This window comes from Hemicordylus capensis, chromosome 7, assembly GCF_027244095.1.
Source record: "Hemicordylus capensis ecotype Gifberg chromosome 7, rHemCap1.1.pri, whole genome shotgun sequence".
NCBI classification, from domain to species: domain Eukaryota; kingdom Metazoa; phylum Chordata; class Lepidosauria; order Squamata; family Cordylidae; genus Hemicordylus; species Hemicordylus capensis.
The window spans coordinates 985,972-1,000,479 of NC_069663.1; the positions used below are offsets into that span (position 1 = coordinate 985,972).

At 53.2% G+C, this 14,508-nt stretch overlaps 1 protein-coding gene across 1 annotated transcript; it reads left to right on the forward strand.

Annotated features, from left to right (window-relative positions):
• Positions 1-2,230: 2,230 nt before the first annotated feature.
• LOC128332710 (uncharacterized) lies at positions 2,231-13,806 on the forward strand. The gene is made up of 19 exons (XM_053267331.1): positions 2,231-2,318; positions 4,396-4,459; positions 5,517-5,602; positions 5,925-5,997; positions 6,959-7,044; positions 7,417-7,495; positions 7,910-8,001; positions 8,524-8,593; positions 8,894-9,063; positions 9,458-9,580; positions 9,699-9,819; positions 9,909-10,046; positions 10,388-10,561; positions 10,737-10,886; positions 11,111-11,230; positions 11,332-11,440; positions 11,758-11,820; positions 12,087-12,278; positions 12,573-13,806. Exons 5-18 carry the CDS (start codon positions 7,010-7,012, stop codon positions 12,269-12,271), a joined length of 1,629 nt encoding a protein of 542 aa, XP_053123306.1. The 5' UTR covers positions 2,231-2,318; positions 4,396-4,459; positions 5,517-5,602; positions 5,925-5,997; positions 6,959-7,009; the 3' UTR covers positions 12,272-12,278; positions 12,573-13,806.
• The last annotated feature ends 702 nt before the right edge of the window (positions 13,807-14,508 follow it).

The following is a 14,508-nucleotide window of genomic DNA, read 5'->3' on the forward strand; positions in this document are numbered from 1 at the left end:
TCTCTCTGACCAACACGTAGCCAGAAGTCAGATAGAGGTCTTTTCCTCTCAGCATCTACTTCTGAATAAAGCAGATTAGTTTAACCTTGTGTGAATCTCCCTGCTTATCATGGACAAGCTGTTGCCCCGGAGACCCTGTTGGCTTCTGCTGTAATGGGAGTGAAATAGCTGCTGAATACTCTGCCATAGAAGTCATGACCCCCAACTTTCATAAGCCCAACCCCCAAGGGGTCCCTGTTTGCAAGGGGCACCCAGTCTATGTTCTGACTATTGGAATGTGGGAAAGACAGAAAGGAATGAGAGCAGGGGCAGGCAAAGGGAGTTCCAAAGGAGAAGAGCCGATCCGTCTGAGCTACCTGGGTTTTGGGGGAGGATCCATGGGTTCAGGCACAGGAGGCCAGGGAGGGTTCTCGTGCACATTTTGCTCTCTAGGGTTTCAAATGAGGATGGGTGGGGTGGGGGGATCGATCCCCTAGTCTGCTCTCTGAGGACTGAGGGGCTGTGGGGCTCCATGGGCTAGTGGGCCTGGCCCACCATTTCGCAATGCCTGGATTCCAGGTGAGCCCTGCAGCCACCCAGAGCGTGAGGCTGGAGCCAGGGTGTGGCTGGCTGCTCCTTCAGGGCTGGATCCGCTGGTGCCTCCTTGAGTGGTTGCAGGGCAAAGGGAGCAGTTGAGATGGGGAGTGATGGAAGCCCCTCTGGGGGCCAGAGGAGTGGGTTGTGGCAGCCCCTCGGAACAGGTGATGCTGAGTCAGACCATTGCTCTACTCTGACCAGTAGCCGCTCTCCAAACCCCAACGAAGGGAGCTGAGCTGTTTTAGAGCTTTTAAAAGTAGGCAGTATATACATATATATAAATCCAATGAATGAATGAATGAATGAATGAATCAGGAAAGAAAGAAAGAAAGAAAGAAAGAAAGAAAGAAAGAAAGAAAGAAGGAAAGAAAGAAAGAAAGAAAGCAAGCCCTTTATGTTGTGGAGAGCTGCGAGGGTATATAAATAAAATAAAATAAAATAAAATAAAATAAAATAAAATAAAATAAAATAAAGTAAGTAACCCTTATGTTGCAGGGAGCTTGGAGGGTTCTTGCCTTCACCCCTGCCCACTGCTGGAAACTGGCTACTCCGGGTTCCTTCGACACACTCTCTCACTCACTTGTGTCTTTTGTCCTTTTCCCCTCTCAGTGACTTCCAGCCACAGGAGATATATGAAGAGTGCTCCGTAGCCAAAATGAGCAAATGGTCACTGGTAAGGGATGAAAACCCAGTCTGTACATGGCAGGGCTGGGAGGGGGTGGGAGAGACCCCATTTTGAGCTAGAATAGAGGGTGTGTGGTAGAGATCCAGTCTTAGCAGGTTGAAGGGATGCTTTGAGAACTTGTCTGGAAAAGCCATATGCCTTGATATTTGCAGTGGTAGAAGCAGTGACTTGGGTGGGTGGGATGAGTGACAATCCGGGCTCAACTACAAGTGACTCAGGCAAAGGTTGGAGACCCTCGCTATGGAGGAAGCATCATGGGAACTTTTGGGATGGGAAGTGCTGAGAGGGAAGAGGGGTGTATCTACCTATCTTCCAACCTCGCTCCTTCATTCCGCTCTCCTGCCCCAAATCTCTCCCTCCCCCAGGGTTCTAGACTTTGATTTTGTTCTCGACTACCAAGCAGAAAACACGTCCAGGAAGGGAGCAGTCTGGAGGGGAACTAGAGTGGGAAAGTCTTCTTTGGGGTAGATGGTGCATTCTTCCCCCACTGCCACTTCTTGGCTCCACATGGCCCACTTTCTGGTGTCATTGAAAAGGGCCTCAAAACACGGGTCTGCAGCATCAAGTGGCCATTGGCTCTGCCCAGCAAAGAGAATAACTTAGCTAGGCTTTCCTTAATTAAAGGCACCATTAAAGAAACCACAGTGTCTCATGTAGCAGGAGGCCTGACTCTTCTTCGGGATCCTGCCACTCCAAATGTTGTGTAATACCCATGATCTCACCCGACTGCCCAGGAATAAGCAGAAAGCTGGTTTCTGACGTTCAGTAGATTCCTGGGTTTGTTTCCTCTCTGAGCCCAGTTACACGTTGGTAGACACGGTTTTGAGGTGCTAAGGAGCCACCTCCTGCTTTAAGCTCCTCTGTTAAGAAGGACCTCTTGAAGGAGGGTTGATGTTTGGACCCCAGATGCCCTGGAAAGGTCAAGTGGGCACCAGAGCACCCATTCCTCTCTCCATTCTCATCCACAGAAGTCATTCTCGGATGGCTCCAGGATTCAGACCGTCAACACTGGGAACGAGATCCTGGAAGAAGCACATGCCATCAGTTCCCCGAGGAGGTAGAGTTTCTTCTTGAACTTTTGTGTAGGGAAGGTTTTCTGTCCCCCTGCCAGCCTGGATCTGGGATGGATCCAGTGCCGCTGACTGGCAAGAGGTGCAGGGCAGACAAAAACGATGTCTTCATACATTGTGTAGAAGCAGGGGCGTAACTAGGTTGGAGTGGGCCCTGAGACAAGATTCTTAAATGGGCCCCCCCGAGAAATTTTATAATAATTCAATTTCTATACTGCCCTTCCAAAAATGCCTCAGGGCGGTTTACAAAGAGAAAAAGGTGCCTCTTTGCCCCGTAAGCAGGGGGCTTTTATTCTCACATTTCTGTCCTCATTCAAAACATACAAAAAACAGATGTACAAAATTGAGCAAATGAGAAGAGAAGAATTATATGGGAGTAAAACCTTTTTTTTAAGGAGTCAGGAAGTGCATCTTTGGAGGCTCAAATGGATACCTTTCAGGCACAACTATTTCCAAGTCAAAAATTCCTTTTTCATGTGGTGTATTTACAAAACCAAGGATTTGAGCTTGAAGTTCATCTAAGCGACTTCCAGTCTGCCAGCAAGTAATACCCGGTGGTGGCTCTGTGGACAGCAGATGCAGCTCCCTTTTCAATCATGAAGCTCTCTGCATTGTGCTCCGTTTTCGAAGTAGAGCTCTAAGAACGGAGCCAAATGCACTCAGGGGCGTAGCAAGGTTGGAGTGGGCCCTGAGAAGAGATTTTAAAATCCCCCCCCCCCAAGTCCAGGGCTTCCACACACCCCAGGCTTCCAAGGATTTAAGTCTGATATTTCAAAATATGTATGCTGCCAAGAAATACATTTCACTGAATACACACACACTTCACAATATATAGTGATATACATTGAATACTATATCTTTGTGCTACTTTTAATGCCTAGAACACACTAGAAACACTCATTATTAAAATGGGCCCCTTGCTGCAGATTAGCAAAGGAGACTTTCAACCATGCAGGGTGAGCCTATGTTTGTTTTCTCAGAATTCTGAACAAATTCAGTCAAGTTTGATTCCAGGAGGTTTTTCACAAGAGGCTTTGAAAGCCCTTTAACACACATCTCCTCTGGAATGGAGGTGCTGCATTCACATGTTGGCCAGATTGACCCTAAGGGGGAAAAATATAAAAGCACAACACATGCGTCACAGTTCTCACTCATGTCTGTTCTCACTCAGACTTGGGTTGCAAAACAACTTGAACAAAAGTGTATTAATTAATTAATTAATTAATTAATTAATTAATTAATTAATTAATACATAAATAAATTTGTTCCAGAAGTTTTTGTAATTTCCTGCCATGAAACAAGCCACTTCTAGGACTTTTTAGAGGGTTTTTTTAAGCCAGCAAATTTTCCAATCAGTCTTCCATGAAATATTCAGAGACTTCTCAGTCTCCCCACCCCCCATCCAAGCCCTATGGCAAGCAGATCCCTACCTGGATATAGGGGGCGGGGGGCGGGGTGTGACCACCAAAAGGAATCCACATTCTACCTGGCCACGGCTGAGCTGTCTGGCCTGGGAAGAAGAGGGTCTGCTGCAGAGAACTGGAGTGGCCACTCTGACTGCCAGCCTTCTTCCTGGGGCTGGCCAGCCTACTCGAATTCAGGCTTCACGGAGGCCTACACGGAGGCCTCCCTGGAAGCCCCGCCCAGCCGCCGATCAGCTGAGAGGCGCCCGGGAGAAAAGCAGCTTGCCTGCTGCTTGGATGGCCGACCAGGAGGACCAGCAGGAGGGAGGGCAAACAGGGCAAGTGGCTGAAGGGTCTTGGGGCTGGGCAGGGGGCAATGGGGAGTCATGGGAGGTGTCTCTGGGGGGCCCCTCAAGGCAGTGGTGCCCCGAGGCGACAGCCTCCCCTGGCCTCATGGTAGTTACGCCCCTGCGTAGAAGCATTCACTCTTCCAAGATGTGGTGGTGATGTCCGCTAGCTTGAAGGACACAGAGGATAGCTTCCTGGAGGCCTGCCGGATGGCTGTCCCCTATTGGAAGCAGAGTGCTGGGACAGATGCATCTTTGGTCTGATCCAGCAAGGCTCTTCCGAGGTACTCAGGCCATTGTATTTCTTCCTGCAGTGTCTTCACGGTTGAGGAGGATGGATGGTTTCTCCAGACCGTGGACACCGAATGGTCTTGTGAGGTCAGGAAACGATTCCAGTCGCTTTTGTGGATGGGCTGGTGGAGGGGTGAGGGGAGATTGCATCTCCACCGTCAGGAGACAGAGGGGGGTCAGATCCTAAAAGGGGAGGAAATCCAGCTGCTGCATGTTGGCCAGAGGATTACAGTGGGAACGTCGTGGCTAGGGAAGGATTCTGCAACCCTCTGCCTCTCCTTCCAATGGCCACCTTTCTGGGTTGGTGTGCTTTGGATTGGAGGCATCAAACGGCTCCCAAGACCCTGAGACGGGTCAGGAGAGGAGAGGGTCTTCCTGGCAGAGATCCTCCAGGTCTCTTGACTGAAGAGGCATTTCTGGAGAGACAATCCTGGTCCCCTCAGGTAAAAACAGCCCACAGCAGGAGGGATGGCCCTCACTCCGGACTAAGGGGCCCACCTTGTCTCTCCCTTTGGAAAGGCTGAGCTAACCCTGTTTCCTGCGGAGAGGAGAGAAGAGGACATGAAGGGGTGGGATCAAGAAGACTCTCTGGGCCAAACTATTGATGCCAGTGGGTCCCGTTCCTCTTGGTTTCCATTCCCCATGAAAGGAATGCAGAAGAAATGACAAGAAATGACAACAAGCAGTTAGCATTCCATTCTGGAGCTCCCATGCAGTGATGTTTCTGTTAATGGCAGGTTTTGGGGAGGGAAAGAAAGAGATTTCACAGACCTACCTGTCATGCTGTCTTTGGACTAGAGCTCCAGAGTGCAGCCAACTGATTCGGATGGCCCTTTTGAAGGATGGTGGCCAGTTTGCTGACCACAGTAGATCATATCATAATGGAGGTTCATGGTTGGACATAGGATGAAACCAAATGGCCACAAGCATGTGGTGGCTGTGCCCTGGCACTCCCAACCAGTTAGAATTAAAACACATGGTTGCTTTTTTATAAGTTTTTTTTGTCTTAAAAAAAAAATCAAAATAATTTAAAGAAATAAAAATGAACTCAAAGAAAATGTCAGGGGGAAAACTCCCTACGAATCCTAGGCCCTAGGAAGATCAGAGTGAGTACACTCATTGGAAACCTTTGTCTCATTTGCAGAGTCCTGACATCCAAGAGGCTAAGATCCCAGAAGACAGCACTAGGGATCAGGAGCTGGACGTGGAGAGCTTTGTCAGTTCCCCGAGGTACTCTTTTCCCACCTGGAGGGGCAGCTCCATGGCTCATGGAAGTAGAGGACCTTCCTTAGGAGCCCATGCAAGTTTTTTTGGGGGGAGGTGGTTAGTTTAGCAAGAAGCCAAGGGTGGACAGAAGGTCCGAGCAGCATGGAGGGTTGTTTCCATGGAGGCAGGTGTCTCCATGCCCAGCCCGTGGGCTTCCTGCAGGCATCTGGCTGTCCACTCCTGGAAACAGGGTGTTGGGCTGCATGCCTCATTCATCTCATCAAGCAGAGCTCTTTCTAAGCACTCGTGTTCTGATCTCATGTGTCTTCTTTCTTTCTTTTCTTAGCATCCAGAGGCCAAGCACCGTGTTGAGGAGGCTGCAAAACACGGCCGCTGACCAAGAGCCATCCCTTGGAGAGGTCAGGAAGGCTCAACATCCAGTCCCTCCCTTGGAAGAACTGTGGGTTGGGCGTGTGGGTCCCCCGTGTTGCCCAGGAGTAGAGAGCATGTGGAATGGCCCCAGTTTTGATGCTGCCGGGTGGGCGGCCATCTTCTGACAGTTGTTTGCTTAAAGCTATGGTAAAGGGACAGCCATGCCCTTAACAACACTGCATCACAATGGTGGCACGGTGGGGGTGATAGGATTAAAGAAGATGGCCGCAAGGAGATGGTGGCTATGGCCTTGACTTCTGGTCGAGATCTCACAGTTAAAGGTGGAGCATCCTGTTGCTTTAATGGCAACCATTGAAAAACAGTGACAAATAAATGAAGAATGAATAAAAATACAAAACAATAAGCAAACTCAACCAAACCAATGAGAAATGAACTAAATGAAAAAGGGGAAAGAAATGGGAAAGAAAGAGGAAAGGAAACCCAGTTTTGGCATGTTTTTGCACGTGCCTTTAGTGTCCTCACTAAGGAGCCGACTGAAAGCATGAAGTAGACTGGAAGTGGTCTTTTCCAGTCACCAAAGAGCAATCAGGGCCCCAGTTGAGTGAGGGAGCGCAGCATGTCTTGGGGTGGGGGGAGTTGATGCCTTTCTCCTCTGTCATTTGCATGAGTGCGCGAAGGCCTGAAATCAGCCCGACCGACCTCATTGCGAGGAAGGCGGGCATGAGAGAGGAGCTCTTTTGCCATCTCTCCTGCCAGCCTCCAGCCAGCATGCCTGGGCTCCAAAGTGGTTTTTAAGAAAGTTGAAAATCAGGAAAGCGGGAAGAATTGTGTCCAGAACGGGACGATCCCCTTCCGGCCCACTTCCTGCATTCAGCTCACCCGGTGATGACCGCTGGAAGGTGCCAGGCTGGCCTTTTCCCTGCTGAAGCCTAGGAAGCTCAATGCGAGGGCCAGAGCAACCATTTCTCCCCCTTCTCTCCTTCACAGAGTTCTTCCTTCCCGGGGGCCGAGACTCCACATGCCAGCGTGGAGGAAGAGATGTCGGAAGAGGACTATGCCACCAGTTCCCCCAGGTACCTTTCTCAGCTGAAGGGCCGCTCCAGGGATCATAGAGGCGGATCACCTTCCCTGGGAGCCTTGGTTGATTAGACATGTTCATGGAGGAGAAGCCAGTTGAAGAGTATTACCCATGACAGCCAAGGAACCTCCGAATCTCGAGATCTCTCCCTCTCTCTCTCTCTCTCTCTCTCTCTCTCTCTCTCTCTCTCTCTCTCTCTGAATAAACACACTTTAATGCCACATGTAACCAGGTCTCAAGTGGTTCACAAACAACTAAATAGGCATCTGGCTGTCCACTGTTGGGTTCTGGGCTACACGTGTCTTTCACTTGATCCACAGGGCATGCATTGCTGTTCTTATGCCATGTCTCTCCTTTCTCCTCTCAGAGTCCAGAAGCCAAAGAAGTGGCTCATCAAGAAGATGATGAAGAACACCTACACGGTGGAAGACTCGTCCTCCGCAGAGGTCAGAAATGACCCATTTCATCATCCATTTTTTCATGTGAACGGGCTCTAGGTTGTGTGTGTGTGTGTGTGTGTGTGTGTGTGTGTGTGTGTGTGTGTGTGAGAGAGAGAGAGTGCCTTGTTCCCCAGCAGGAGACAGAACATGGAATGGTTCTAGTTCTAGATGCTGCAGGATAGGAGGGATTGTGATTGGTGGGATGGGAGGAAATGCATCTGAGGCATTGGAAAGGGGGCAAAAATGTGGTGAAAGGCTCTTCTGGGCTGAGATGCCAAATGCCTTTTCTACCAAGAGGCAGGTCTTATTTTAGAGCAGGATGTCTTCCCAACCGTCCCTTGGGCTTGGTTCCTCTCAGAAGCCTCGCAAGGTCAATGCAAGCCCCGGAACACTCCCGTTTCTCTTCTCTCTCCTCCCCAGTGCTCCTCTACGGACGAGGACGACACGATGCATGACATCAGCAGCATCGAGGACGAGGTGTGGGACTCTCCGCTGACCCCCAGTTCGGCCAGGTAGGTACCCTCGTCTCAGCTGAGGAGCCAGTAGGGAGCTGGGGGGCTTTGAGCACAGTCAGCAGAAGGCTGCAGGGGACAGCGGCAGCTCCCCCATATCTGAGCCCCATAGAGGGATGTTTCTTTCAAATTGCTTCCTGAGTATCTGGAGGGGGAGTTCACCCAAGGAGGCCGATTGGCAGCAGGTGCAAGACAGACACCAGCAAGTCTATTGCTGGCTGTTAGCAGAGGGAGCTCTGAGACCCCCATGCTGTTGGCATGAGCAGGTGTTGGGGAGAAGGAGCAGGGGAGGGCTCCTGTCTCGATGCCCCCTTTGAACACTTCCCAGGGCTTCTCAGTGGGGAACGAAAGGCTGGACTTGGGAGATCTCTGGCCTGATGAAGTTCCCCTGCCAGCCACCTCCCAAGGGAGGCTAGATCTTTGCTTAGCATCTCTTGGGGTGCCCGTGTTCTTCTTCAGCTGGCTGCCATCTCCAACAGGACAGTTCTTGGAGCAGCTTTTCTCTCTCCTCTCCTCTCTCAGGAACATCGACGAAGAGGAAAGAAGAGGACAGCTGGCCCCAGATTGGTTCTCCTCGATCCATCTGGGAGAGGTAAGCGGTGCAAACCAAGGGTGACTTGACTCCACCCCTCTGCCCCACCTTTCTTGCACTACACAGGATGGCGGCTTGGATGGCAGTCACTGTTCACACGGGAGGTGGGGACTTGCCCTTTCCCCTTGTGGATGTCTTTCCCTTGCAGTTGACCTCATGCACCCTGAGCCAGAGGCAGCACCCTCCATGCCAAGATGTGGGTGCAGACACCCATGGCACTGGCCTGGCCCTGGGGATTCTCCTGACCCATAACCATCCCTCGGACTGTGTGCTGAGACCTGACCCTCCTCTTCTTCGCAGGGGAGAGCAACAAAGAAGATTGGGGACGTCATCCGGAGCGTGGAGTATGCCAGTGAGGTGGAGGAGAGGTTCCCCGAACTCCTGGTGGGCCTGGTGAACAAGATCCTCACCGGCCTGCAGAACACCACCGAGGGAGTCGGGAACCGAGACAGCCAAGACCTGCCTCCTGAGTAAGTCATGGCGGTGGGGAAAGCGGGGCCAGCAAGTCCTCCTTCCAGCACTCTGGGAGGACAGGCTAGGGTCATTTCTCCCATGTCCCACTCTGATGGGTGAGCAGCATTTCTGGCCTGTTGGGGTGACTCTGGCACGGAGGTCCCCTCCCTCAGCTACAGAGAGGAGAGCCCAGAATTTGCAGCCCTCTTGGCTCTGCAGAGAGCCTTAAAATGCATCTGCAGTGTTAAAAAGCCAGCTGTGGATAAAGTCACTTCACCTCTGTGGTCTCCCTCCCATGGTCCAACTCAGTCCCTCCACCCTTGACACTACGCCACCCCGCAAGGAGTCCCTCCCTTGTCCACTGCCTCCACCCTTGACATGGTGGTGACAGCAACCTTCTCTTCTCTGCAGGGAGACCGCGCAGATTGTCCGAACCCTGCTGGAGAGGGTGGCACAGGTGACCCCAGAGAAGACCTGCTGGGAATCCCTGCGCTCTCCGCAGAGCTGCCTCCAGGGTGTGGCCCTCTTGGTGAGGTAAGTAGGAGTGAATAAGAGATATCTCAGGAGGCCTGGGGGCTGGGGTGGTTTGGGTCAGGTCTGCTTTTTCTGGGCCTCCCACCCAGGACTCAGCACGGGCCTTTGTGTTTTGCAGGGCTCTCCTCCAGACACGGTCCTCCACAGTGGCCAGGCTGAAGTCATACCTGGCTTCCCTCTTCAGCCTGGACAAAGATCCAGAAGAGCATTCCCTCGCAGAGGTGGCCTTCTTTGTGGAGGTGAGCAGCATTTTCCTCAGGTGGGCTTCCCTGAGAGGAGGGTCTGGCCCCAGAGGCTGATGGATGTTTTCCTCCTTTCCCTCTTTTAGCTGCTCCTGAAAGACCAAGACTTTGCTGCCTTAGAGAAGACCTGGACGCTCCTGGTAGCGTGGCTAGTCCACCCCAGCCAGAAGATCCGCTACCTGAGCGAAAGGGGACTTCTCCAAATTTATGGCACCCTGAAGGCGGTGAGTGACATCCCTGGGCATGGAGCATCCCTAGGCATGGAGACTCCTCTCTTTGGGGAGCCCTTCCTGAGGCTGGTGCTCCTAGGCATCCCCAGGTGTGACAGGAAGATTTTTCCAGTTGGGAGGATTCAGCCTGTGGAACCCTTGCCACAGGATGAAGGAGAAATCCTTAAGGGAATGCATCTCTCAGTGGGAGCCCTGATTCCCCACGTGCTCCAATGCCGCCTTCTCACCCCTCTTGGATGGAAGCCAAGCGGCATCAAACATGGACAGCTATGTGGTCCATTTAGCAGGGGGTAGACTAGCATGTGTTCTCAAGGATCCACCTTTTCCCTCCCTAGGCGAAGAAACCCCAGGATTTTAGTGCTGGGATCCTGGGAGGGCTCAGGACCTCCAGTCTGGAAGCCACTTTGGGGGTCCTGGCCTTCATGGAGCGGCTGAGGCACTGTCCATCAGAACACCAGGCCACGGTGAATGCTGTCCTGGCTGCCCTGTGCCGCCCTCTCTTCCACCACGTGAGTACTTGCACGCCAGTCCTCCGCCCCGGCTCTATGAGTGCCGGCCAACCTGCAGGTTCCGAACGGGTTGGAGAAGGGAAACCAGAAACCCCCTAGAGACCCATGCAAGCTCTTCATCAATTATGGAGGTGAGGAATTCCTCCCTAATAACAAGCCCTGTTCTTCTTTGTAGGAGGAGGCTAAGATCCGAAGGGCAGCCATGAGGACCCACCTGGATCTCCTGCAGCACCGCCACCACCACCACAAGGGTACAGAGGAGAACATCACGACCCTCATCGCGGTGCTGATGCATGTGGAGGATGAAGACCTGGAGGTAGCACAGGTGAGGGCCCACTTCTTCCTGCCACCCCTACGAAGGTGTCTAGGCTTCCCCAAGTCCAGCCACCCAGTGGCAGGCCCCAGAGTTAGCCTCACGGGGTGGTGAATTCACGAGCTGTCCCGCTGTGGTTTGGCCTATCCAGGCCCTACTCCTTGAAGCCCCCTAAGAGGTTTCTTGGAATCCCTTGGGAGGATTTTTCACTCCCATTCCGGTCTTTCTTTTGGCAGGCTGTGAAGGACAATCTGAGCCTCCTGGCGGAAGCCCTCCTATGGCACCTGGAGGGCAAGCTGCTGGCGCGGGACTCTTATAGCCTGCAGGAGCTGCTCCACAAGATCGCCAAGCGTCTGGTAAGGGCAGCCCTTCCCTGTCCGTCCCTCGGCTCAAATGACGCAAGGGCCTTTGGGCGATGCTTTGCTCACTCAGGATTTGTCTTTGCTCTTGATCCCAGATTCGGCAGCTCGGCACAGAGGACGCCGTGGAGATGGAGGCCACCAAGATCCTGGGCTTCTTCCGCAGCGAGCAGCCTTCAGTGAGGAGAACGGCTGCCCTGCTGATCGGTAAGCGAAACAAGACTTCTGGGTCTCCCTTAGTGGGTCGTCTTGGTGGGCAAAGGTTCATTCTCTTGGAGGGCGCTGGCAGAAGGGTGTGGAGGGGCAGGAGCTGTTCCTTCCCCAGGAGGACTGTCCCAGTGAGCGTTAGCGAGGTCTCTTGGCTTAATTTCCTCCCAAGGTGACATAAGAGACCCTGGAGGAATGGCTCAATCTGTCAGTCCCAGACGGAGCACAGAGGGGAGGACTTCCTCTCCTGAATGATCGGGTTGTCCATGCACAGTGTCCTGAACTGTGGTCCCATTTCCTTCCACCCTTGTTTTTAGGTCACCTGGTCCACAAAAAGGGCAGCATCCTCACTGAAGGGAACATAGAGACCTTCCATGCTGGTAAGTGCCGGTTTCTGGGTGGGAAGGGGAAGTTTCTGTGAGGGGAGAGGCCTAGATTTAGGGGCCACAGAGCTGGAATGGGCCACCTGTCCCCTCAAATAGAAGGTCCTGGTTGCATCCTCAGGGATGCTCAGCAGTAGGGTTTCCAGAGTGCAGGGGAGAAAGAGTCAGGACTTGCTCCCTCTTTGTGTGGAAATGGTGGGGCTTGGCCAAGGGTGGGGTGATCTCTTCATGCCATTTCTGAACCTTTTCCTTCATCCCTCCAGCGCTGGAGAGCTTGCTTGGCGACCATGACCCCGAGGTCGGGAGAGTTGCCTGCAAGACAGAGAAGATCGTGAAGAAGGCCTTTTCCCTCCACTCCCGGCACGGGCTGCGGGCTGCCGTTCGGCGCTTGTGGGCGGGCTGTAAGAAGAAGAGACACCCGCCAGAGTACGGTGATCTCTCCACCTGACCGACTGGTGAGTAGACCAAGGCAGGGCTTCACTTGAAGGGGCCCCGATGGTTAGGGAGGGGGCTGGGGCTGCAGGAAGGGTGGGCAGGAATCTGGGCAACCCTCCCTCGTGTTGGAATGCCAACTTCGGCCCTTGTGGCTGGTTGTACAAGTAGCCCAAGGGAAAGAGGAAAGATCTCTCTTCCCTCTGGGAAATGAGGACACAAATATTCTGCCAGGAGTCTCTGGTGCTTGGTGGTGTCATGGGGGAGAGTGTGAGAAGACCCCCCATCTCTGAACCAATGTCCTTCTCTCTTTCCAGGAACAACAGCCCCGTGCTCTCCCCTTGAAGATCAGCAGCTGAAGGGAGGTTCAGGAAAGACCGTGCAGCGCAGGGGCCTCCCAGAAGACCTCCTCCAAGCGCGTGGACACAAGATCTGTCCACAAGAAGACATCCAGCAGGGAAGTGCAGTTCTGTCTGAGGAGTGAGGGGGAAGCAGGCTCCACTCCCCTGGCCCAAGGAAGCCCCGCCTCTGGGGTGCAGAAGCCCCTCCCCTTGCTTGTGCTGGCAGGCTGTGGGAGGAGGCTACAGGACCACCCTGCCCCCAAGTGGCCCTTTGGAACCATTCTTGGGCTTCCCTTGGGTCCGGGGAGGCTGTGTGGCCCCAGCAGGAGGGCAAGGTCACCGCCTCCCTCCATTTCCACCAGCTGGCCAAGGAGCGCCCCCTCCTCCTTCCACCATCTCCCCTTCCCCAGCGGCCTGGCTTCCCCTGGCAGGGGAAGCCCCATCCAGGCATCCGCCCCCTCCCCTGCCGAGGGTGTGCTCCTCCCCCCCTCCACTCCCGCAGCCACGCCTCACTCCCCCCTCCGCTCCCTCCTCCTTCCTCCCAAACCGGTGCAGCAGCAGAGGAGCCTGGGAGACTCTGGGGGCCCCCTGCAGCCCCAGTAGCGCCCCCTGGTGGTGCCCGGTGGCAGGCCAGAGAATCCTCCTCTCCCTCCTGCTCCATGCTGTGGCTGCACAGTGGGAAGCCCGAGGTCAAGCAGAATTCTCTGGCTTGCCCCCCCCTCAACCCCCAGCCCCCTGCCCAATCCCCACTTGCTGGGCTGCCGGAGTGGAAAGGGAGGAGGAGCAGGGCAACCCCACTGACGCTGCTTTGTGCTTCTTGCAGGCTTGTGCTGCTGCTGGGCGGCTGGAGGAGTCGATCCGCCCCAGAAGAGGAGACCAAGTGAACGTGCCTGCAAGGAGCGGGGGTGGGGTGGGGTTGGGGGCTGGCTGGGACTCCCCCCAATTTTGTTTACCCTGCCATTCCCTTCTTCTGTGTGACCCTGGGCTTCCCTCCTTCCCTCCCTCCCTCCCCCTCCCTCTCCCTCCCAGGGACAGAATGGGCTTTGCTGGTCGTCCCATTGGGGGCGAGTAGGAATTTTTGGCTTTCCAACAGATTGGCCGAGATGGAAAGTTTTTTTGCCTACTCCATTCTGTCCTGTTTTGTTTCCTTTAGTTAGAAAGTTAAGTGACGACTTGTAACCTATTTAAGTATATTAATAAAGTTGCCCCTTTTGTTAGAAACCATACCATCGTTTCTGAGTTCCTCTTTTCTTCTCGTCTCCCTTGGAGCGTTTGTGCCCACAGACTCCCAAGCTCACCTCTTGGCTGAGGGAGACGCTGCTACACTGCTACAGGTCCATGCAAATGCCTCTTGCTTGGAAGCACTCACTCAGACAATTGGCTTGGATCACTCCAGAGGAGCCCCCTTGAGGTTTGCCGGCTATGAGGTTTGCTGAGCACAGGATCCTGGGAGCAAGCTGCACCTTCCAATCGAGTGCCCGGAAAGCACAGCCTTGGCAAGGCCTGGCAAGCTTACAAACCAACACTGACTGCCTCCAATACAGCCAAATATGAAATGTGATTCCATTCCAGTGATTAAAAAGTCCTGCCAAGTATGAAATGCCATTTGTGCAGGAACAAGGCCTTGACCTCCTCTTGTGCTCTTCACATTTCTGTTTTGAATGCGTATTTGCTTCCTTCCTGTGCTCTGTAAGAAGAAGCTGGCAGGGATCAAGAGTTCACAGCTCCCCTTTGACAGTTTGGTCTGGTTGGGGAAAGAGTCCTGCTGTTTGGTTTTTGGAGGGAGGAGAGGGTTGGATTGGATTGGTTTGGTGTTTTTTTTTTAATGGGGGGAGCTCGCATTTATTTTGATTGGTTGGTTTGGTGTTTTTTTCAAATTCAATTTTTATTATTTTTAACAATATTAATATGT